Source organism: Patella vulgata, chromosome 6 (assembly GCF_932274485.2).
Source record: "Patella vulgata chromosome 6, xgPatVulg1.2, whole genome shotgun sequence".
In the NCBI taxonomy this organism is placed as follows: Eukaryota; Metazoa; Mollusca; class Gastropoda; family Patellidae; genus Patella; species Patella vulgata.
In genome coordinates this window covers 21408623-21435940 of record NC_065884.2, presented here as the reverse complement: position 1 = coordinate 21435940, position 27318 = coordinate 21408623, and the positions used below count along the sequence as shown (strand labels likewise).

The following is a 27318-nucleotide window of genomic DNA, read 5'->3' as shown; positions in this document are numbered from 1 at the left end:
CCAATTCAACTTCATTTCACTGTCGAGAACATATCAAGAGTCTAAATGACAGCATACTGGGAGGATGTAACTCTGTTTTGCAAGCAACAACAATTCCAATCAAAACTCGTACAAATTAGAAAAATAATCATCAAGAACTGTGTCTTGCGGGAGTTTTTTTTATTAAAGATTATTATGACAACCTCTTTTCACATTTTATGTGGGCACATTAAAAAAAAAAAAAAACGCTTCACATGAAAAATTGTATTTTTTTTTATTTTTAAATTAAAAATGTTTTGTTTTAGATTAGCTGCAATACATATACACCAATATTAAAACATTTTTATAATTTCTCCAAATTAATTTATCCTGCATTGATAGGAAAAAAAACAACTTTTAACATGATATATATATATACAATTAACAAATAGCCCTACATTATACACAATAAGCTGAATGTACATTAAAATTACAGCCTGTTCAAATTTACATGTGCCTATCCAACAGTTAAAATATCTGTTAACTAAAAACTTGATACCGTAAGGAACCAGGAAATAAAAAGGTAAAATATAACCAAGAGACTAAGAATTTTTTGTTGTGGTTCTACTTTAATCCACTTCAACTATAGTCAAATATTAAAAGTCGAAATTAGAAGCTGATTGAAAATAAACCTAAAAATTCTAAAACATTATAATTTAAATTTGAGAAATTCAGAACTGCTAAATCCCAGCATTACCAAAAGAATGAACACCACAAACTTATTGGCTTAACACATTTTAGCTATTTCGAGATAAACATACTCTTGTTGTTTTCTATGATCCCATATTCAATGCCTGTGAGGAGAATTTTGCCATGACAGTAACTGTCGAGATTGTATGAAATATATAAGAATCAGTACACAGGCTTATAATTTCTCTTAAAAAAACATAATGAATACCAAAATAACTAAAATATTCCAGGCACAGTATCCCATTCCAGTCATCCGAAAATTCACTAAGAAAATGGATCACTTTCAAAATATTAAAACAATTGTCAATAAACTTTGGCTTAATATCAACATATGAAATTGTAAAGCTTTTGAAAACTTTATCTAAAAGGGATAAAACACTTCAGTATAATAAAAATACTCGATATAAATCGACACACTGTAAAATAAGAGATTACATCATCAAGTTATTGCGAATTGTACACATGTAGATGGTAGATGAAGAAAATGGATTATGAATTTAAAATTGAATGCAACCTGTGGCCATTCGCATTATTATCATGCATATAATAATATCATTGTTTACAGTGTATAAGATAATATTAGAAATTAAAATAATTGATGGATACATTGGTTGTTTTTTTTTTTACAATAATTTTTGTCTTATTCTATTAGTAAAATAACTGTTTTAAAATTTTACAAACTGTTAAAAATTTATATGACTGGCTTTAATTTGGGCTATATCTTCCTCTATAATTAATATAATTTATTATTCAGCACATAATAAATTAATTCCAAGACATGGTTAATAAAACAGCATTTAAATAGATAGATCATAGAGATAAGTATGCTGTTTGGAGGTAGTACCTATAGCCCTTTTATATAACAATTCTTTAAATATTCATTACATTCAAATGATATAACATAGGTTGCCAGGCAATGAAATATACAATCACAAGCAACTAAGTTATCTGAGCAGTTATGAGCTAAGCAACTCATAACATTTTTTAAAAAGACTGTATCAAAATCAAAGGTTCTTGTAAGAAAGGGGAATAACTCTGGAAGTTATCGAAAATTGTTGAAAAACAATAAGGTTCTTCCTTTCAATTGAATAGGCAATCGATGTTAATTTCATAAGGATAGGTCAATAATTACAGTTTATAATGTTCTAAGATTTCATACCATAGACCATATCACTGGAGGTGATTACTATTCAATAGGCTTCTTTGTTTTAATCATTTTGAGGATCCAAATCAATTTCTAAAAGAGATATAGATTAGTGTAGCCCCAGCGTACTAACAAAAAATTTGAACAACAAACCAACGGACATAAGACTTAACAATAGAGGGGCATAACTAAAGGAGTTATCATAGAAAAATCAATATGCATCTTCCTATGAACGAGTTAAGCTACTTGCACAAATTTCAATAAGACATAGTTCATGCTTGTGAGATTTTATATAAATTTATTATATATTTGATGCTGATTTATCCAGATGTTAAACTTAATGATTTTGATTAAATCTGTTGGTTAGAGTATTGACATCATAAGTGTTATTTTGTTATTCAAACAATAAACAAATAAATAATCTCAAGTTCATATTTATTATAAATAATTTTTGTAATGAATCTGTATGAAAAACTGAGAGTACTAATGTTATTAATATTATTTGTAAATGTGATTCTCTTAAATTAATAAAATTATACAATTTGATCACGTTTTATTTTATAGAATATTTTCTATTTACTCAGTGAGATGATGAAAATTAAACTATATTTAATATATCTTTTAAATGAGTAAATCCTAAACAGTTATTTCTATTGTGGGTATATCCCTAGACATCTTCACCATATCAATAATTAATTTTACTTTATATTAATCATGTATTTCTTGACAGATTTCCATAAGGCCATATCAAAAAAAATATTCTGGTTCTCAGATAATTCTGTGTCACTTAAAATGGGCTGCATGACCCATTTTTATTTTAAAAACTAAAAACAATTCCATTACATGTAATTACCGGATAGAAAATGTTTATCCCAGTTTACAGGAAGTAGCTCTATAAAAAAAAACTTTGAATAAATCCAGAAATATGGCATAAGGCTCATTAATTAAGAACACAGCCTTGATAAATGTTAACTGACAATCATAAATGATACTGGATAATCATACATTCTTATAAACAACATGATAAGATAGTGCCTTGATATGTGATGTTTATGAGAAGTCATTTAGACTGGTAGTGATCATTTGACAAAATAAAAACACACAAAAAAAGGATTGTCCGAGAACCAGAATATTTTGTTTGTATGGCCTAAACTTCCTTCAAATATTCCCAACCATCAGACTAGATTATAGATATAGTTAAATTAAAGGAACATCATTAAAAGTGAGGTGAGGCTATTCCTAACTATTTTATTTATTTAAAAAACATAAAATCGTAGTGTATAATAAATGAAATCTAAAGTCAAATGTTAATTAATAACCAATATGAGACACTCTTAGATGTGAGCATTTTACAAGGGTATTAAAGTAGAAAAAAATTGCATACAATAAAGCATCACATGTATAAATTAATAAATTTTTGGATAAAAGCAATTTACAACAGTTAAAAATCAAATATCTAATTTATTAATATTTTATCTCTTACTTACAAAACACATCTGTCCATCAATTATTTTTCGTAACAAAAATAAACATTTTTTTATTTAAATAATAAACAAAGTAACACAATTAGTTTTTGTTGTTTTTCAAATCAATAAACAACGTCCTAAAACAAGGGTCCTGATTTCACCACCCAAACATTAGTTTACTATATTTTATTTGAAAATATTCTAATTTTCAGTATATACAAAATACTTTAAAACAAGTATTGTATCATTTTCAAGTACTGTATCATTTTCAAGTACTGTATCATGTCCAAACAAGTATTATATCATGTTCAAACAAGTACTGTATCATGATCAAAACTGTATCATGTTCAAACAAGTACTGTATCATGCTTTGAACACCATATTGATAAAATGGCCAATCATGGCAGAATTTCTTATAATACATGCAGATGTAAGTCGCCTGGCAAAAATGGCAACTGCACAAGGGAGGGTTGTGTACTATGCAGAGCAATGGACAGATACGTTTAGGTCTATTTTTACTTAATGTTTACGGCTACAGAAATACTGACTGACGGAAAAATGGGAACTCTGAACAATTTTTTCTTATTATGACAATTAACATCCAATGGAATCATAATCAAATCACTCAACATTTACAGAATGATTTCAATTTCAAGTCATACAATAAGCTATTTTCACGCATTCTTCAATTTGTGTGCATTGTAAATTTGCTTCAGTTTTCTCACGGCCATTCATTTATCATTCACTTTACAAATTTTATTTTTATATAATAAACTAATCAGCTAGTCAAACAAATGAGTAATGATTCTCCACAGCACGTCCATGTAATAATTGTTGTTGTGAGCCGCCGTGAGCCTGTTCACGAACCACATTTTCTATCGAAGATGTCCTTGACCGCACCGAACCACTTATCACAACGATATCACGACTATTATCAGAATGTCCACTGTGAGCCGAAAGTGAGGTGGAAAGACCAGCTTGCGTATTATTATTAGACCGTGGCGAACCTCTAGGTAACGTTGTTGGGGTACGAGGTCGCTCCATCGCCACTATATAGTCTGTGAGCGTAACATCTGAAGTACCTCCCGACTCCAAAGGGATAGGATGCGTGCGGAAATGCTCCAACATATCGAAGATAGTCTGGAACCAAAGATGCTGAACACGACACTGACCATCATTATTAATAGTCATCCGTAAGTGCTGTAAGAAATAAAAGAAATTGTTAAAATATTTTAATACCCTGAAACTTCCCAAAAGTTGTAGCAGATGTAATTCATGTAGACATTTGATTTTTAAGTTTTTATTTCTCGAATGAAGTACGAACACAGCCCTATTAGTTTACATACAGATATCAATAAAGTGTTCAGGGGCCTGTTTCATGAAATTTTAACTAAGATAAAATCCAAATTTTAGTAATTTGATTGGATAATATTAGATTGATTTTAGTGCTTAGCCAATCAAAATTGAAGTATCTACTAAAATTGGGATTTTATCTTTAGTTAAGATTTCGAGAAACAGGGCCCTGAACCTGACAAAACTTAAATGTAAGTTTCAAAATAACTCATAAGAAGTGAACACTACCAACAAGCTGGTATAAATAGAATAAAGTTACTGAAATTGTTTACAAATTGGTAAGGTCTATAAAATATGTCATCCATGCATTTTTGATCAAAATAATCCTGAAACTGAATAATATATAAATTGTTCGGAAGCTTACTAACCTTAGCACGACCTTGAAAGTTGAATGTTAGGACATATTCTCCTGTTCTAGTTTCACTATTTCTAACTAAAAACACGCCATGACCATTCTGTCCTTGTTGTAGAACTAGATGAGCTGCTTCAGCTCGTGATAATGTACCATGAAACCAGGGATATTCTCGTAATAACTGATCTATATGTCCATCACCTAATGTCTCTCTATGATCTAAAAAAAAATAAAACAAATAATTGTGTATGTATTATAATATAACACTAGGTCTAAATAGTCATTTTAAACCTAACACTGACTAGGTCTAAATAGTCATGTTATACCTAACACTGACTAGGTCTAAATAGGCATGTTATACCTAACACCAACTAGGTCTAAATAGGCATGTTATACCTAACACTAAGTAGGTCTAAACAAAATAAACGTAACACTGACTTCAGACATTTTGACACTAAACTCATCACAATTTTTTTCTATGCTAGGGGGAGAACTTTGCCCAGACTTCATTGAATTTCAATAGCCAAGGGTTCATCTACATGCACTCCAATTCATACAAACTGTCCTTGTATGTACAGCAGACGCTACCCTTGACAGTGAAAACCAAGTAGAGCGATAAACAATTTAATACTATGTTTTAATGGCTACAAACTCTTCATATCTTTATTAGAACAAGTATTTATGTGTATTTAGTCTAACCTGACTCCGATCGAGTTGATTCATTATGTAAATCTGTTGTACTTGGAGCACAACTGGACTGGGGGGTATGTTGGGGGGTACTCCAGGGTCGCTGTGATGGTCGTGGAGGTATACTAGGTAAAGCTGTAGCACCATTACCTAGACTACCCTGGGAAGAACTTCTCTGGGGTTGATCAACTTGGGTTGTCTCTGAATAAAATGAAATATGTAAATAGCTTTAAATACGTAATGTATTTACATCTGATGCTGAAGTACTTAGGCCATACAAAAAAATATTCTGGTTCTCAGACAATCTGTCAAAAAATAAATCTGAAGTGGAAGGGAGGTTTTTATTTTCTTATTTTTAATTTATCAAAGGATCACTATTCGACTAAATAATGCGACATTTCAAGACTCTACATCTCATTATGTTGTTTATAGGAATGTATGATTATCCAGTAATCAAAGTGATCGAGGGCTTCTTCGTCTCATGGCCATAGACACCGTGTATAAATTTAAAGTCAATCGGATAATAACTTTATTCTCTAGAGTGTCCACAAGCAATTGCAGTTGACGGATGGATGGATGGATGGGGACAATGCGAACATGGATTACTTCACTTAGACCATATTAAGAAAACATCCCCATCCCCACTTACCTCCTAAAAATTACTAACAACAACAAACAGATGACGATAGAAAATATTATTAATAATATCATCATCTATTTTGTTTACTCAGCATCTTTGGTCAAGTTCAATAAGTGCAATGATAAAATTACAAGCCCTTGCGGCTACTAGTTTTTCATCTACAAAAATACTCTTGATGCCAGAGGGGCAGATTAGCTGCAAGGCCTATTAGTAACAGTTTTCATCATGTAAAAACTAACCTTTTCTTTCTATAGATCCTGATGGAGCTGTTGGTAACCTTGGTCGTCTAAAAAAAGAATTTGTCTACATTATTTATGATAAAAGGATAGTTAGGGGTAAACAGATCTACGAATTGACCAACTTTCACCAGTATCAACATCTGGGTAATAAATTGTATTTGTGATTATGCTTGTACTCAAAGCCAGATAATCTTTATTTATTACAATTTGTATATATTTTCACTTCCCATCCAGCATAATGACATACACAGGACAAAATTCTAATATCTAAGGAAAACTGTTTATCATATAGCGATGTTTTGACTAAGATAGTGATGTTTTGATTAAGATACAATGTAGCAATGTTTTGACTAAGATAAAGACCAGAGGATCCTAACTGAAGTGTTGCTCAGTATTTGCATACCATAGAATAATGTCATCTTTATTATTGCCAGTTTAATTACTAATTGCAATTGAAACTCATTAAAGAGAGACTAACACATGGTTCAATTTTATTTCAATAATTTGCTTGCGCATAGGGGTCTTTAGCAGTGGGAGGAAACTGGAGGAAAACCCACGAGGTTGGACAGGCGACCCTACTCCTTGTCACATACAACCAGGGATTCGAAACCATGCCAGTTGACTCAATCACAGACATTATGATACAGCAGCACGCACATGCTAACCATTCAGGCATCCTCCCCAACTCATTAAAAGTAACTTTTTGTAATTTCATTCTCGGGTCACATATGCACAATTTTTGTTTCTCTTTCTATGATGTAACATTTGCTGTGGCTGTAATTTCTGAGAGAAACTTTATGATGCTGGTTGTGAAATAAATATAAATAGCATTATTGATTTACATTTTTCGAGCATGAATGCAGATGCTATTTGTAATCCATAGGTACGGAGAGAACAGAATTCTCCTAACTTCAATCTGATTATAAATCTGTTTTACAGAGAACAGAACTTGGATCAAGTTTATATTGAAATAACTGGAGTTTATTTACTTAATAATGGCATAATATAATTTGGCAAATATTCAACAATGTATATCATGGGATAATTATCAAACTTATACCCATACTTAGCCTCATTTCCTTTGTCTAAAAGTGTTGATTGTCAGCTAAATCACCCTTGGAGGTCCTCATAGGAAAAAGAATAATGGTGTATTAGCCGACAAATCATGTAACTATTACTTACATAGCTGTAATAGAACCATCATTATTAGCAGAAGTATGTATTATACATTGATGTATAGCCTCCAACCAATTTCTTCTATCTTGTACTGAACTAGCTTCTATAATATGTTCTATTGTACCTTCACCCTGGTAAATATACAAAATTATACACAATATATATAACAGTTTATCCCTTTCATCCTATAATCAAAGATGGAAACTTTTATTTTGAGCACACATATCTACCAATGACTAATGGCCCAGTATAATATTTCTACAATATTTGGACTAAAGCCGTGGACACACTAGCCGAATGATTCGGCCGAATCAATCAGCGTCGAAATTCGCCTAGTGTGTCCACTGTCATTCGGCCGAATTTCTATTCAGCCGAATGATTCGCCCGAATCAAACAGGTTTGATATATTCGCCTGGTGTGTCCACTTCGTCGAAGCATTCGGCCGAATATAGAATTCATTAGCCAATCACCATTCATATCGAGAAGTCACGTGATAGATTGAAGACATAGACGCCGCCATGTTTAATCATGTGACATGAAAGGTGATGCAATCGGCAGGTTGAATCGGGCGAAGCATTCGGTTAGTGTGTCCATCCATTCGGCTGAATAAAATTTGGCGCCAATTGGTTCGGCCGAACGATTCAGCTAATGTGTTCACTGCTTAAGCATATTCAAAATCAAATAATGGACTAGATTGCTCACTTTACCAAATAATGAACTAGATTGTATGTTTAGCCTAATAAAGGGCTAGTTTGCATATTTAGCCTAATAAATGGCTAGATTGCACATTTAGCCTAATAAACAGCTAGATTGCATAATAAAGGACTATATTGTATGTTTTATCCTAATAAAGGACTAGATTGCACATTTAGCCTAATAAAGGACTAGATTGCACGTATAGCCTAATGGTTAGACTGCACGTTTAGCCTAATAAAGGACTAGATTGCACGTTTAGCCAGATAAAGGACTAAATTGCACATTTAGCCTAATAAAGGACGTTTGCACGTTTGGCCAAATAAAGGACTAGATTTCCTGGATTTGCCTGTGTTTCAAGTTTTAAAAACAGTCTTACTCTCTAAGAAATTTTGCTCCAAGAGAAATGCCCTCTGATAGAAAATCGGCCTGTTGATGTAAGATTTTAGTTGGCAACAAGGAATAATAAGAAACCATAGACAATACATGATATCACATGGAACAAAAGTTCTATTTCTTATATATAATATAGTCCTATACAGATTAGATTTTGTTTGCATTTGCTTTGAAGGTCGGGTGTTTGATCCCTGCATTGGTCGAGAAAGTTCATTCAGATTTTCCGGTGTGGTTCCCCCTTGTCAGTGATGCAGGACGGAGAACCAACAAGGACAGCTGTCTTGTCATTCGGATGGAACAAAAAAAAAACGAGGTACCGTGTACACATTGGCATGCACGTAAAAGATCCCTTGACAGTTGGAATTTGATATAAGAGTAGGCCGTAGTGCCACTGTTCCGGCAAAATTTCCCACATAGCACACTGTACGGTGTATGCCCGTCTTCATTAGCCCAGTTCGGAGCAGAACAGTTGAACGTTAAACCCCATTTCATTTCATTTCATTTCATTTGATTAACCTGAAAATCTATGTTTTTTTACCGGATATGTGAGTTGCATCATATTGTAGTTTTCATTCTCTAATATTAAGAAGGGGGGGGGGGGGTTGGGGGGAGGGGGGACAAGTTTGTCCTGACTGTGGTATTTTCATCTAGTAATCTGTGAATTGCAACTTATAAGTAAGAGATCTATGGGCCAAGTGTGTACACAGGACCTCAGTTTTACCCAAATCCAAACAATTCGACACAACTAAATGTCTGTCTCTCCCTCTATCACAGATAGGTGGAAACCAGACTAGAACAATTTGCTGGTTGTAGTATTTATTGGTATTATGCGAACAGGTAACAGCTACAAAACCTCTGTATAAGCAGGAAGAACATATATGGACTACCACCTACCTTCAAAACAAAACTATTTTCATGATCTGGCATTTCTAAAGGAGTAGTTTCCCTGGCTTCATTTATAAGGAAACAAAATATTCCAGTTTTAGGTTTCAGGGACTGAAATAATATAAAACAGACATGTATATTAAAGGATAAATAGGATCAACTATATTTAATATGATTTAATCATTCCTTATCTGCAATGAAAATCTTTTTAAAGCCAGATGGTTTACGATAGGATTGTCCTTAGTGAGTCCATGATTTGGTACGTGTCGAAATGTTTCGATACAATCAACATGATTGCTACGACTGACTTCAATATATGAAAAGACCTGATAGGATCACCACAATTACTCCACGATTAAACCCACGATTCAACCTAGCATAATGTCTGACTATAAAACCCAGTCAATAGCCCAGTCGGTGCAGAAAAGTAAGACATAACTCATTTCATTTTTTACTATAAAAATACAAGCCACTTATTAGTTGCCGCAGGGTCACTATTTGAATGTCGTGCAATTCTTTATTTCGATAACATTGCCAATAATTCCAGACAGACAGGGATGAAGATAATATAAAAGTAGACCTTCTAAAGATCTTGATTTGAAGGATTGGCCATTCTCCAATTAAAAGTTTGGACCAATGAACCATAGAAGTGATTTAGAGATAACCAGTATTAAAGGGACTATCCCGATTTGAACAGAGTCTCAAAAATAAAAGTCTGAGTACGTATGACATTTAAGTGCCAAAATATGGAGGAATGGTGTATTTATCTTGTCTCAAAATTTAAACGCAAAATATTGAGTTGTTTGGGCGTGAACTTCAAAAATGCTTATCCGGACACGTAACATGTTTAAGATTTTGGGTGAATTTTTTCGTTGGGTGACCTGATAATCGATTCCTGTTTCTATTGACGTCCATATAGTGAATGACTCACGTGATGTACTTGATAATGAAAGGTACATTTCACCTACACGTTATTTTTACTAAAAAAAATCTGATTTTATCCAGACACCGATTAATACAGCTTGGGCACCGGTATTCATTTCCAGATGAAGACTGACGTGTTTATGTTGTTTGCAAATGTATCACATATTGAGTTAGTTCCTCAGCCCTTTGGTTGAGGATTTTAAGGGATTTTAACACAAAATTAATTAGTTTTATTCTCCAAAATAATATCGGGACTGGCCATTTAAATTCTACTGAAAAATTGTATCAAAGATTAAATCAATATAAAATTCTACATACTAATTCATTTAGTGAAGTATGTAAATGTCAAGTGTATGCTTATTATTTCAAGTAATACATACTTAAAATATAAGTGGTTTGTAAATTGAAATAAGAAATGAAATAAATGTCCTATTCTTTTATTATGCATATTTAACTTCTGTACAAATTTAACTTCTGTGCTCTTTTAAACCAAATAATCAGGGGTGTCTTAACACATGGGCATGATGGGCAGTTACCTGGGAGCCCCATGAAAATAGGGCCCCCATGCTAATCTAAGTCACGTAACTTGCTGTACAGCATATTTTTTAAAGTTTAAACACTGATTTTGTTGGAAACCCCATTACAATAAATAATCTTATCTTTAATTTTAACGACCATATAAATTTTTATTCCTGTGAACTGTTGGGGCCCCAGTGTGTATTCTCGGTCACCCAGAACCTCCTAGTCTTTAATGTACAGAGGGTATGGGTCAGTTGTCAACATATGCTAAAAGTTTCCATTGCCCAAACCGGGAGTTTGTTTTTTTAATGTGTGGTTATTTATCCAGTAAATTTTGCAAAGTCAAGTAAGAGTTGCACCCCTTCCCGAAATAAATCCCATAATTCATGCATTAATATAAACAAACATGAATTGTGATGATGAATTAGGATTAACAAGCCAACGGTGAGGCTGATGTCCCCCGCCGAAATCCCCAAATAAATAGATGACACATATTAATTTATCGCAAATTTATTTTTTTCAACAGTATCAAGCAATCAAACTGATTATCAACTATACACTAAGTTTCATCACTCTCTATCAGATAGAATCAAAGTTATCTTGTCCCAAAGCATCGACCAATGAAATTGCTTAGCTCTGCTTAGCTTTAGCTTGAAATGTTAATCATTGAATGTTAATCAAAACATTCACCTAATGAACATCTACATCAAGTTTGAACATTTTTCTTAAATTAATTTTATGGGTGTCGACATCTTGTTTTAGGCCTAGTTACCTCCCTTAGGTTTTGCCCATGATAATGTAAACAACCAGATGATCTAGCCAATGACCTAGTTATTCTCAAAAGTCGACAACCCATCCAGACTAATATTCATAAAATATTTGTCTGGATGATAGAGACTACCCAGTGTGCTGCTTTGCACGGGGTATATAAAGACAAACCTGAAAACAACATATACCGGATATCATAAAAAATATATGCTTTATATAATCATGACATTGCATTAGTTTGAGGACAACCTGTTGGTCTTACTCATATCATGCTTATAAACATATGATAACATTCTTGAGTTTGGTGACCTTAAATGAGCACAACATAACCTTGCTATTGAGACTTTGAACAAATATGAACTGTTGTTATATATGTTGGGGGATATGTTCATATTATTATTAAGGTACAAAGAATATACATGTAAGGTACACAACTGGATTATACACAATGAATAACAAATTTTATTATTAAGATTCAGTTACCAAATATGTAGTTTTACATGAAGGACAAGGCCTGACATTTTAAGTATAATATGTTAAATATCACAGTTTATAGTTAAAAATAGTCTACAGCTTACTGCTATCAATGGGGCTGGCATAGTGTTTAAACTCTATCAAGGCTACACAGGTTTGTTTGATGTCCATTGAGTTAAGAAGCATGATGACCATAAGCTCAGACTGACCAGTGTGAAATGAAGGTCAGCACTGTACATGTTTACCAATAATCTCATGTTTATGTTGGTGACTGGACAGTCAGGTTGATGACCGGGCCTAGAGTCAGTATATGATCAATGATGTTAATTTAAGTCAATTACTATCCACTATAACCGAATACTGTACATTCTTTAAATAGCTTCCACTGTAAGGAGGTACACGATCAAGAAATAAAGTCAGTCATTATACGTTCAGGTACCCCCTCCCCCTCCCCCCCCCCCCCCAAAAAAAAGAAAGTGGATTTGCGTAGTCTGCTTCAGATACTGTCAGGGTCAGATTAAGAGGGGAGGGGGTGTTGCCAGGGCTGCAGCCCCAATAATGAAATGACCCCCAAAATTAGTTCTAAATTTTTTTTTATCTAAAGCATATATAATTCATAATTTTATTTATTATGATCTATATGTTTGTGACAAATAACTATCTATCTACTGTACAAATTGCTTTTGTGTGAGAGTGATGGACAATGACCAGAATATTCCCCCTCTTTCACTGTTGATGCAGGTGTCTCAGTGACATTTTCAGCCAGGGGGTGAATACAAGCTTAAACCGGCCCTGGATACTAATATACAGCATGTGACCCAATATACCAATAAAACTCAAACACCCATTCTCAGTTATAATATAATATTATTAAGAATAAACTGTATTTCTATCTTGGATAATATCTTTACGAACGTTACTTGTTTATATGTAGAGTCTTTTACAGCTGTACCAGTGAAATATTATCAATCAAGATTGTGTAGACCGAGAAAACACATCAACAGCCCTTTAACCATCAGTAATTAACATCATAAATTTTCACTTTTCTCTTTAAATAACACTTCAACTTGTTGTTTTCATAAAATATTTGTCATGTTATTTATGCGTTCTCTGCCCCAAAAACACCACAGATTAGCTTGATTCTAACGTGAAAAACACGGTATATCCTAATCTATTGACTTGTTTCTTACCAATTAAGGAATTTATTACCATTTTCTCAATGACTGTTCTAAGACGAGTAATATCTGATTGGCAGATGGGGAAATTACGTGTTCTGGTATAAGCTGATATTCATTGTCTAATTAGTGAGAATGACATAGGACCTTGATGTTCGGACGTCAATACTTAAGTACATGTGATATATATGTATCTGATAATAACATTTTTAACAAACAATACAGATATATAAACTACACTTAATGCTCTTCTTCAAAACATGTTTTTCAATATCAATACAAATGATAAATATACTTAACAAATACATCAGTACACCCACATCAACAATTTGTTTTTATACAGCCGCATTGCATTGTGGTCATATTGTCGTCACCTGTCTGTCTGTTCACTAAGGATAAAGTTATCATTCCATTCATTTTAAATTTATAGACAGTGTTTAGCTTTGTGAGATGAAGAAGCCTATTGGTTTCAAGCTACCGGATGGTTCTGATTGTAAGTAGATTAGAACATGGCGGCCATTTAAGAGTTTAATGATAAAATACCGTTGCTATGATAATAAACAATATGCGCTAAATTTTGACAAGAAAAATAACATGGGCTAACAAATGACATATCCGGCTGGCTCATGTGAATTGAGAGAGAGAAATGGGGTTAAACATCCACTGAATACAATCTAATAGTAAGTTCAGGAGGACCGCACTACGTGCAAAACAGAAATCTACAAGTACAAGATAAACCTGCGGACAAGACAGAAAAAGACATTGCACCAAATAAACAAATTATCAAATCAAGTCATTTCGGAACTAACATACGGTACAATTTTATTTCATCAAGCCAACAGTGAGGCGGATGTCCTCCACTGAATTCACAAAACAAATAGATGACACATATTAATTAATTGCACATTTATCTTTTTCAAAAGTATCGAGCAATCAAATTGAGTATCTCTACTTAGTCTAACTAAGCATAAAATGTTCACTATCACTGGTAGTTAAACTGTAAACTAAATTTCATCACTCTCCATCAGTTAGAATCAAAGTTATCTTGTCCCAAAGCATCGACCAATGAAATTGCTTAGCTCTGCTTAGCTTTAGCAGGAAATGTTAATCATTGAACTCAGTCAAGCCATTCACCTAATGAACATCTACATCAAGTTTAAACATTTCATCGCTCTCACCCAATTAGAACCAAAGTTATCTCTGCTTAGCCTTAGTGGAAAATCTGCATGATCAAACTCTTGTCAAGGCATTCACCTAATAGACACCTACACCAAGTTTGAACATCAAACCTTAATTAGAAGGAGAGTTATTGTGTTCCAAAGTCTCGACCAATCAGATTGAAGTCTCTACTTTGCCCGGTATCGAACACTGTTAATAGGTATTGATGTAACAAAACCATGCATAAAGTTTCACTCAATTAGAATCAAAGTTGTCAAGCTCCAGAGTCTCAACCAATCAAATTGCTTATCGGTCTGCTTACCCTGAGCAGAAAATGCTCAATATCAAACTCAGTCAAGGAATCGATGTGATGAAACTATACACCAAGTTTCATCACTCTCACATAATTAGAACCAAAGTTATCATGTCCCCGCATCAACCAATCAAATTGCTTATCTCTGCTTACCCTAAGCAGAAAATGCTGATCTTCGAACTCCATCAAAGCATTCACCTAATGAACGCCTACTCTAAGTTTTTAATATTCTAGCTTAATTAGGAGAGTTATTGTGTCCCAAAACAAAAAGTGTGACGGACAGACAGACAGATGGACAAACACATTTTAATAGTCCCCTTCTTTTTTGAAAGGTGGGGGACAATAATTTTCTTGATCGTGCAGAGGGGTCTTTAGCAGTGGGAGGAAAGTGGAGGACCCAGAGAAAACCCAAGAGGCTGGACAGACGACCCTACTCCTTGTCAGGAACAAGCGAGGAATCAAACTGAAACCACTGCATTTGATTCAAAGACAGACCATAGAATCTAAAGCACATGCCTTCGAACTTTTGGCCACCCCCTCTCATGTGCATTAATAGTTTGGATTATTTTGTTTATTTTAAAGACAGATGATGAGATTCTGAGGCTCATTTACTATAAAAGTGATCATCATAAATTCCCACGCATTTATTTTAAAGACCTTGCAGCACATAACAGTTAGTACTTTTGTTGACATTTATCTCCACCTTGAAGCTTGCCATTTATAAGATTTCGATAATTCTTAAGATGACGGCATGAGAGACGACAGCAATAGACATCTAGAAACAAAGAGGCATAAACAATTTAAGTTATTTATTGTTTAAATATATATCCATCACAGCTATGACAAAAATCAATAGAGAAGAGAGAAGCTGAGAAAATTACAACTATGTGAAACAAGTCCGCCACAGAATACACTAAATAGGGTAAACATCAAACAAATCTTGTGTTGCAGAAGGCAAAGTTAAATCTGAAGGTAAATACGGACTTCTAAATAATATACCAGGTCTGACCAATTAATGGCTACAGGTCACTTTAACCCAGGTCATCATGACCTGTCAATAACATGAAATCCTTGATATATCTTTGTAACAAATTCAATTTAAATTAAATTAATTTCAGTACTAAAGTTTAATTTTTTTTATATAACATTGTACATCACACTCATTAGGAAAACGTATAAGATAAGCTTATGTATGATCCTGGCTGGCAGCAGACACTATAATTCCACTTAAATGTTGGAAAAATGCAAGTCATCACCAGACATTACTATTAAAAAAAATGACCTCTGTTAATTCTCCTCTAGACTAAAGTCCAATTTCCTGTTAGGTGTTCAGCCATAATCACCCAGGCAATAATTATAGGTTTTACCATCTTCGTTAACCAGTGTAAATATCCGTACCCTCCAAATAAGCGATACAAACAACGTTATGGAAACACAATGCACACCCAACAGATACCCAGTCAGTACGGATTAAATTAATGAATATCTACATGCATAAATAATAAAAAATATTAAGTCTAATTTTATTTCATTTCTATAAATAACAAAATCCAAAGCGGAGAAGCTGGGGGTCCCACCCACACACCCTCCGCCTTTCAAAAGATTAAAGTTCCCTTTTTAATCCAGCCATACATGTACTAAAAACATAATTTATGAAAAATGTTTGAATGAAAATCGCCATTTTTAATTCAATTATCATGATTTCGCTTCAGTCAATGGCCTTTCAGAATTGCTCAACCCCAATGTACATGTATCATCAAACATTCTATAAAGATCCATCTTTTATAACTTCCATTATTACATGCACGTTTTTAATATCAAATAGCTTGTCTTTGATAAGGCCATTAGCTATAAGTTATGTTTTTTTGTCTATTACATAAATAGGTATTATTACCATTATTATCATAAATCAGGATTTATAAATAAGTATTTCAATGACATCAATATCTTAGTTACTTTAGTAACGTAAATTGTATCAGCTCTGCTCTCTACTACGTTACTGTCAGCTCCTAATGACAACTAGTATGAAAATAAGGCTTTTCCCCATCTCAGTTCTAAGGCTATTTTGGAACCCTTACCGTGAAAAATAGACAGTAAGGGTTCCAAAATAGCCTTAGAACCGAGATGGGGAAAAGCCTTATTTTCATACTACATGTAGTTGTCATTAGGAGCTGACAGTAACGTAGTAGAGAGCAGAGCCGATACAATTTACGTTACTAAAGTAATAATCAATATCTATACATATATTTATAGGCTAATTGTCACTTCAATTTTAACGATTTTAATACCAAGATGTATGCTACTTGGAAATTTCACAATTTTAAATTTATATTAAATGCAATATTTATTATTTATTTATTTATTTATTCTTCAAATAAAGGTTACAACATGACAACAAACGATATAGATATGTATATGAAATAAGAACAGTGTGCTGCATTGTATGATTGAAAAAGTGACATGAGATGAGAATAGAGAAGTAGGATAGAGAGAGAGAAAACCCACAAGGTTGTACTGACCCTACTCCTTGTCATGTACAACCGGGGAGTCACGACCACGACAGTTGACTCAATGACAGACCATATGATACAGCGCTCACATGCTAACCATTCTACCTTCCAACCCCCCAAGAAGTATGATAGGTATGCTGTCATTAAGAGACTTCTACTTAAGATAGCCCATGCCAGTTATTTCCAATGGGGTCCATATTTATTATTTTTCTTTAATAAGTAAAGTTTACAGATCAGATCTATATATATTTTCATATTTATTTCCTAGATTCTCACAGGTTTCAACACTATATACTACATACATGTAACATAAAAATATTTCTAGTTGAAGTCTATTAAAGGGAATGGAAGCTTATATTGACGCTATTTCCTGAAGCTGACAAACAACTTATGGTCACTAATTCTGGCCTCTATATAGTGTGTGAGTTAGTTGTATTTTACGTCCGCTTTCACCGAGGTGATATCGCAGACAAGTTTTAAAAGATTATTGATGTCTTACATGTATGTCAGTCACACATCAATTCTTCCTGAATAATAAATAATCTAATGGCTTGCTGTCATATTTTAGAATTAATGTTAAATAAAGTCTTTAAAGGGACAATAACACTCTTGCTGGCTTGACAGCTCCAGAAAATAAATAATAGCCTTATTCTAAGTATTAGATGTTTAAGTATCCTACCTGTTGTGTAAATTATCCATTAAATCCTATTTTACTTGTCCAGAGGGTTCGAAAATATTTTTAAATCCAAGTCACATTTGAAAAGCTTTACGTTAGGCTTTTCAAATCATTTAGTTGAATTTTTCCAATTTTTTAAATTAGGTGTGTTAAGATGAAATTTGTATCATCAATTAATTGGAATATTGTAAAATAGTACAATTTGTTGACCAGAATAAAGATTGGGACATATTATTCAGTTACAACAAAAGTGGTATTGAGCCTTTAAGGACTATAAATAAGGCTTTCAAATCAAGTTCCTGCAGTTTACTGGTGTCATTAGTTCAAATATTTTGTTTCTAATATCTAAAGTAACTAAATCTCTATTCTTTGAAGGCTAAAATGGATGAAAATGGGTCAAAAAGCACATATTAATGAGTCTATATAAACTGATTTACATTCATTTTAAAACTTTTATTGTAATTTCTGATCAGTTTTGTTCGTCGAAATATGTGAATGGTCCAAAATGAATGGCAATCGTACGAACTGATTAGTCCAGTCTAAATCAGAAGGAAACATGGTTTGACATTTCACTTATGCACTCATGTTTAGCCTCATTCATAAAGGTGCCTCATTACAAATGTTGCTCATGAGCATAGAGTACAAGCCAGGGTGTACTGGTCTTAAAATTGTTCAATGTGTTAAATATTGGATCAGGAGCCCATATTCTAACGGCAAGATTGGAATGGACCAATAATTTGTGTGTGTAATGGCGAAGACTCTAGATATTATTGAGTTAGAGCTTTACATCCTTTAATATAATCATGTCAAGACTAAGGTACAAAGTCACACCCTATGGTTCATTGACCTTCACTGCAAAGAATTTTATATATAGTACATCCTGTCTGACACACTGGATTTGACAATGCAAACATTCAAAATACATTCGAGTCTTGCTATATTCCATTTACGGTAAATAAACATTTTGAATAATGCTCTTAATTGCATAAGTTATCTTTAGTTTTCCTATCTTGTCCCCATCTTCATGAGCCCAGTGGGAGCAGACAATTCAGACATTATATCCCCATTTCATTTCCCATCTTATGACCTCAACTTGCCTTTAATCACCCTTTGCTCGTGACATGCTCATACTGTTATGGATATTATCACTAATGATATTATTGTTTGGACTAGTTCACCTAAGTTGAAATATGTTACGTTACAGCTCTGATGATAAAATATGTTACTGCTGCTCCAGTTTAAACCAAAATCAGTTTTGGCTTAGTGCAATGTCCTGTAAACTACCCTACAATCAAGGTCAATATCATTTGTTTCTCGTCTGATTCTTGGTCAATGTTTTGTCTCACTTGATTATTATTCACTTCCACTGCCGATTTAATACCCATGGGGCCTCACAGTTAAACATACATTATGCAAGAGCTAAATCTGTCTATTGCAGGTCTTTCTTTAGGCCTGAAATGTTATCTAAATTATTAATTAGACATTAACTTATTCAGACCATAAACAACTCTTGATGCCATCTGTAGCCTGCGATATTTAGCGGATTGTAATACATTTTGTGAAGGATAATTAAACGTAATAATGGATAATCGAGACTTTGTTATTTATCATACCGACTTTAGTAACAATGATTGAGGGTAGCCTAAAATTCAAAAGCTTAATATCTTGGTTCAGAGTGGAGCAATTTGACTGAAATTTTCAGCATATTCTGTTTATGTTATCTACATGTAGCTTTTAACTATTGTAGCAGGAACTGTCAACTTTTTATCAAATCTCTCTTAATGCTCCTTTAAGTAAATTCTGCATTCTACCTTTCTAAGGGTCACCTATTAAATTCTGGGGGCCCCCGGAGTCGATGTCACGGATAATACCCCTCTATATAGAAAAATTATCAATCCTAGCCATTTACATTGATTAAAAATCAAAGATATTCTCCTTTAATAGTTTTTTTATTTAAATAAATGTAACAAAATTACTATTGAAAGCTTCCAGGCTTCGAAGCATACACCCACATTACACAGTCTAGGCAGCAAATTTAATTATATAAACTTCTATGTTAAGATAGACGTGCCGGTTTTTTTATTCATTTGAAACAAAATTAAAATTCTTGATAATTCACTTTGCAGATGTAACACTGGTTAAAAATAGGTTGCCAGGCTATGAAACATACACCCACATTCCATACAGATTGAAGCATTGTGATATTTATACAAATAAAATATAAAACTTCTATACAGTAGAGTGTTTGCAAGCTATTGTGAATGACTGGCAGTATGCATATAAATGTATGCAGGGTTAAAAATTCAACTTATTATGTATCCTTGTCAATCAGTTGTGAACCTGATATAAAGTTAAAACTTCATAACAAACCGTTAAATTTATAACAAACTACTAAATTTATAATAAACTTAGGCTACCATGTAATAAATACCTACATTTGTATCTGGACTGTTTTGCAATACAAAAGACATCACATCATATTTTGAGACAATGCCTCATGACATTCTATCTCAGACACCATTAAGCAAACCTGTTGGTTTTTGGGTTTTTTTCTTTATGGTAAAACTATTAGAAGGTACAAAGAAGAAACATCCGGCAGAATATTCAGTTTTAGAGCTTATTAAAATGATAGTTTGAATATGTCACAGTATAAAACAAACTGAAAAGAAATATTTCTTTTTAGAGCCCCAACTTGAACAATATTGTAGTTTGCTTGCAAGGGCTTCAAAATCCCTCAAATGACAATCAGAAGCTTTTAAATTATGGCTATGTCACTCCCTGGTACTGAAAATGCCATCAAACTAAATTTCTAAAAATTTCCACTTTAGTTACGTAATTTTCGTACATGTATGCACTATTGTTTTGTTTTTTTCTTAAATACAAATAAGGAAGTCTTGATACAATACAAATACTTAAGGTGTGCTATTCTTTTAAGGAAAAATCATTATCTTTTGTTTTCACAAACACACTGAATACACAACAGCAGCATAATTAGAATTTCAAACAAATAATCAAGTCTAACGAATTTCCTCTTTATAATTTGGTATGTGTTCATTCATATCATCCATCAAAATATCTACAAATTGATTAATGACTTCTTAATGAGAATATTTGTATTGATATAATATACCATACATACGTAATACATGTATGGTATATCAAGTAATTTAAATAGTATGAATTCTTTAGTTCATTAAACATACATTATGGTAGAGCTAAATCTGCCTATTGAAGGTATTTCTTTAGGCCTGAAATGTTATCTAAAATATTAATCAGACATTAATTAACTTACCAAGACATTAATCAACTCTCGATGTCATCGCTAGCCTGCTATATTTACTGTATTTGAATCCGATATGCTGCTCAATGCTCATTGATGATTTAATCCAAAAATGGATAATCGAGACTAAGTTTTTTATCGTACCGACTTTTGTAATTCCCTTTACATTATCTAATTTTTAACTATTATAGTGAGAACTGCCAGCTCTTTATCTAATCTCCATTAATGCCCCTTTAAGATGTACTATTTCAGTAATTGTTACCATTCAATCCAAATTTAAAAACAAAAATTATGGACAAATTCTGAAATCTCTCAATAGATTAAGATATACAATAATACATGTACGTAAAGGTCTTTTCAGTAGTTATTTATGATTGCGATATTTTGTGCAATCAGGTGCCATAATCCAGGAAGCTACGTTCCGATAGGCATGAATATCGAAAGGAACCAAGATCTTTTGGATATAAACACTGTTTCAAGTTTCATCAAAATTGGATAAAAATTGTGACTTCTAGAGGGTCACAACCTTGGTATATTACATACTTTTACACTATTTGCGTACAAGGAGCGACCATTTTGTCGGGAGTTTTGGTCCAATTTTTATGAAATTCAAACTTAACCATCATTAGGGTGTTATTAACGGTGATATATTTAAACAGTATTTAAAATTGAATACAAATGGTGACTTCTAGAGGGTAAACAAGCGAAAAATGTGATTTTTCGAACAATCTGGGGCCATATTCCTGGAAGTTACGTTTCCATCTGCGCGATTACCGAGATCTTTGTGATTTAAACATAAATTTAAAGTTTCATCAAAATCGGATCCAAATTGTGACCACTAGAGGGTCCACAACTTTGATATACCATACTTTTACACTACATGTATTTGCGTACGAGGAGCGGCCATTTTGTCGAGCAGTTTCAGTCCTATATTCACAAAATTCAAACTCAACTGTCATTCTGGTGTATTGGTGAAATATCCAAATATTTTTTTAAATCGGATAAAAATTGTTCCCTCTACAGGGATCACAAGCTAAAAACACAATTTCTCATACAATCAGGGGCCATAATTCAAAGTTACAGTCTGATATGCTCGAATATAGACAGGAACCAAGATCTTTGGGTTATAAACATACATTTCAAGTTTCATCAAAATCGGATAAAAGTTGTGACCTCTTAGAGCGTCTAAAAGCTAAAAACGTGATTTTTCGTACAATGAGTGGCCATAATCCATGAAGTTATGGTCCGATACATGGCAATTTTGACAAGAACCGAGATCGTTAGGAGATAAACCTATATTTTGTCAAAATCAGATAAAAATTGTGACCTGTAGAGCATCCACAAACAAATTGTGAACGGATATCTGGACAGGGGAAAAAAAAAAAATATACGTCAACATAAAAATGTGGGCGTATAAAAATACATCTTGTAAATTACTAACCTGGATAGCTTCATCCAAACAAGGATAGCTTCATCCAAACAAGGAATGTACATGTATTTTGACTGTTAATGAGTCATTGAGGAAGTAAATGTTTAAAGAAACTAATATATAAAGGTTACTGTCAAGATTAACTAAAGATACATGTACTGGTAAATGAAATGAAATTGAATGGAGTTTAACGTCCTTCATTTATGCACCGACTGGGCTAATGAAGACGGACAAATACAATGTAGTGGGTCATGAGAGAAATTCATTTTTCGAATTCCAACTGTCATGGGTTCTTTTACCTATACGCCAATGTGTACACAGGACCCTGGTTTTTCCATCCCATCCAAACGACTAGGCATTGTCCTTGCCAGTCTCTCTCCACCCTACCTCACTGACAAGGGGAAACCATGTAAGAGCGAACCCGAGACCTCACGACTCCCACATGTACGGCAATTTCTTGATTAACCAACTATGGACAACTGCACCTAGTGGAGGGCCGGTGGGTCTATATCAATGCGTGCACAATTTAAGGGTAGCGGTTTGGATCCCGATGTGCATGGTTGCTTAATTGAAATAATGATATGTTTGACCCAAAATGACCTGTTTAGTGTTGATAGGTCGTCGAACCACATTTCTCTCCATTTACAACTGCACAGATAATCACTCTCCAAAAACGTTTTAGTCCCTCAAACAATGACAAAAACATCACTCATTCAAGACAAAAACATCTTCCTCCCTCAAACAAGACTAAAACATATTCTCAACTCGAACAAGATAAAAACATTTTCCTCTCTCAAACAAGAGAAAAATAATCATTTGGAGGCATTTAATAACTGGATAGAGCAATAAACTATAAGTAAGGCAAATATATACAGAAAAATTATAACAACAAACCATGAAATCATACATGACAACAAGAAGATCAAAGGACATAGACTTAAGAGTGTTATAATCAATTATGAAACTAATCCACAAAAATAATTGACCGATGTGTTATTTCCCTTCACGGACACGGATGCAGTGACGTGGCTTAACTGTTACAATTCAGTAAAAGCTATTGAATTTGAGACTAACCTAGATCAGTAGAATTTGAGACAAATTGTTTATTATAAATCAATGATTGACAGATCTGAAAGTGATCTTCATTGAGGTATTGACATTATACCAGGAAGTTGTAACCTTATATTATATGACAATCAAATATAATTAACCATGAGTCATAGTACATAGGTTAACTTTTAGGTTTTTATTCACTATTCAAGAAGTGTATCGAGATTTCATATTTAAAATCGTTAAAGTTTTAGGTTATAAAAATAAAAATGACTATCTGTTGCTTAAAAAATATACAGTTTGTACTAGTAAGCTAAATATCATAAATATAATTCGAACTTCAGTGGGGGGGGGGCACGGTGGCTAAGTGGGTAAGATGCTGGCTCGCTAGCCTGGAGGTAGGGTGTTCGATCCCTGCATTGGCCGAGAAAGTTCAACCAGATTTTCCGGAGCGTGGTTCACCCTCGTCAGTGATGCAGGACAGAGGGCCCGACAAAGACATCTGTCTAGTCATTGGGATGGGACGAAAAACCGACGTCCCGTGTACACATTGGCGTGCACGTAAAAGATCCCTTGACAGTTAGAATTCGATATAAGAGTAGGCTGTAGTGCCGCTGTCCGGGCAAAGTTTCCCCCATAGCAAACTTTATGGTGTATGCCCGTCTTCATTAGCCCACTTTGGAGTAGAACAGTAGGATGTTAAACCCCATTTCATTTCATTTCCAACTTCAGTCCACCTAAAATGAAGAAGTGTTAGTTAACCTTATACATGTATAGCTTCAGTCTAGTATGTAAATGTAATCATACTCTGGTGGGCACCTCACGCATATATCATTACATGGCCACCTGAGCATACAATAAATGAATGAAATTAAAATGTGGTTTAATATCTTTCTTTTCAGCACCAATGGAGATGGGCATACAATGTATGAGAAAATTTTGCACAGACAGCAGCCTTACAGAACTTTTCATATAAATATAGAACCAGTCCAGTTTTCAATAGAAACCAACACAACCTTATTGCAAACCACACACCAGTAATATTGTAGTCATTGCAAACACCCTCCTGACACCTAATAGTAATAAGCAGACTGGTAGTAGTCAAGACAGTGTGCCGAATTCCAGAGTCCGGGTTAATTAGAGTCATCAACTTTATTAATGACCTGAAGCACCAGTAGTTGATGAAATTATTGAAATGGGTAGAATGCCACACATGCCTGTATATAATAAATTTATAACAGAATGTGCTGTCAAAGTGACCAAATCAGGAAATGTTCAAGGATATTAATCACAGCCACTGATGTCCCAATGAATCCTGACATCCTGAATAATGTTGAGAATAGAACCAATTTGTATTTAACTAAAAATGATGATTCAAAGAAAGAATGAATTTTACTACAAGATTAATCTTTAATTAAGTATTAAGAATGACTTAGATTAGAATATAATATTCCCCCATTCATTCTCAGTCCTGAAATACAGAACCATTTGATTTGTTTGGGGGAGGGGAGGAGGGGGTGGGGGTAGAATATGACCATTTAAGTAAAATTATTGGTACTAAGAGTAAGACTTGGGAGAGAGAGAGAGAAATGGGGTTTAACGTCCACTTGACACAAACTAGGTCATTTCGGGACTAACATATGGTTTTAATTTTATTTCAATAATTCGCTTGCACGTAGGGGTCTTTAGCAGTGGGAGGAAACCGGAGGACCCAGAGAAAACCCATGAGGTTGGAAGTAAGACTTGGAATTATAATAATAGTTATTGGACTTTGAATTTGACCCTAGTCTTTAAGAAGTGTTCAGAGGATTCTGCATGTCTTTTATGGAACAATCTGCCTTTTGATATAAAGATGTGTAAAAATGTTGAAAATTTTAAGATTAAACTGAAAACTCATCTATTTTGCACACTGTAGGAACCATAATATTAAACTGATGACATACTTATTATTTTTAACTTGCAACTGCATTCTATTTTATTTTGTGTGTAATTATAGTGTTCTTCCTATATTCTACTTGTATAATGTATATGTTTTGTAGTTTGGGAGTGACTTATCAAACTTCCCACTTTAAAATGCTATTGCATTTCTAATGATTTTAAATTTATCCTGATATTACATGTATATATGTCTTTGTAGTTTAGGAGGGACCTATGGAAGATTAGTTGGGTTTTTTTGCAAACTAAATACGTTGCCTCATTAAATAAAGTTTTTATTATTATTATTATTATTATAATAAACAGAAAGTGTAACAATTACCCGATTTTGGAGGTAGCACAACGTTTCGGTCATTAGTGCATTAATAAATAAGTTATACCAAACAGTATCACTAAAGTTAATCAATTACAATGTTTCCATCTCAGGCAATAGACCCAGAAACTTCTTTCTAAAAAATAATTGCACCAGTTTGGTACTGCTACAGAATTCATACAAACCTTTGGGGGACAATAAAATTCCATTAAATAACTTCCTGTTCTGTTGGATAAAACTAATTTCGTTTTTTCCCATTTTGACTGTCCTTTTGAATCTTCGCCACTAAGTACATGAACTATCCCTTCTTTCTTAATTTGTACATCACCCTCTGAGTTACTTGTCACTCGATTTTTTTCTTTTTTACTTTGTTTTTGTTTACGTTTAGTAGTCTCACTCACACTATCAAGGTCTTCCGATGATTGCTTGAAAAACCTATTCTTTTTCAAATGTATTGACAGTCTTCTTATTAAACTCTTGTTGTGATGTTTTCTACCAGGGGGACTTACAATATTCTGCGGAGGGGGAAGATTTTCAACGTGGGTGTCGGCATAATCGTCTTGGTCGCCGCCATTTTGAAGCCAAGTTTCTGAATTATTAGGGAATGTTGATTGATTTCTCTCTTTCACTTCCGCGTTGGTGTCTTCATTCATAGAAGAACGACGGAATTCAAAGTCAAAATGTCGCAGGAAGTATTCTGCGAATTTTCTTGCATACTCATTCGGATCCCGAGACCGGTTCACATTATTTGTCAAACTCTCGAAATTTTTATAACTGCGGACAAAATTTTCAGCTGCAGTCAAAGCCTGTCTGTCACAGAATTCGACCCAGCTTTGGTCCGACTGGCTCGTGTCTGCTGCTCCGTTTACGGCCGCCATAAGAGTTGATTTCACGGCGTCATGCCCAAATGATCTAACTTACACATAACGGTAAACCTTGTAAAGAAACACCGACAAATTTCACACACATAACTAACGTGTTTTCACTCATACTAGCCTGCCGGAAAACAAACAGCTTATTGCTGTGCTTTACGGGTTGCTTAATGCGCATGTGCA

General features: G+C 33.7%; 1 protein-coding gene across 1 annotated transcript; it reads right to left on the bottom strand.

Moving 5' to 3' along the window:
- Nucleotides 1–1319: 1319 nt before the first annotated feature.
- Nucleotides 1320–27318, bottom strand: LOC126823543 (SH2B adapter protein 2). The gene is made up of 7 exons (XM_050552434.2): nt 26449–27318; nt 9749–9850; nt 7772–7896; nt 6590–6636; nt 5723–5911; nt 5040–5242; nt 1320–4518 (listed from the first exon to the last, which is right to left on the bottom strand). The coding sequence occupies exons 1-7, from the start codon at nt 27139–27141 to the stop codon at nt 4105–4107; spliced, it is 1773 nt and encodes a 590-aa protein (XP_050408391.2). The 5' UTR covers nt 27142–27318; the 3' UTR covers nt 1320–4104.

Coding starts and splice junctions, on each gene's coding strand:
- LOC126823543 (XM_050552434.2), bottom strand. CDS start 27,141: ATGGCGGCCGTAAACGGAGCAGCAGACACGAGCCAGTCGGACCAAAGC. Junction 7,897..9,748: donor AAAATAGTTTTGTTTTGAAG/GTAGGTGGTAGT, acceptor TATATTTACCAG/GGTGAAGGTACAATAGAACA. Junction 5,243..5,722: donor ATCAACTCGATCGGAGTCAG/GTTAGACTAAAT, acceptor ATTTTTTTTTAG/ATCATAGAGAGACATTAGGT.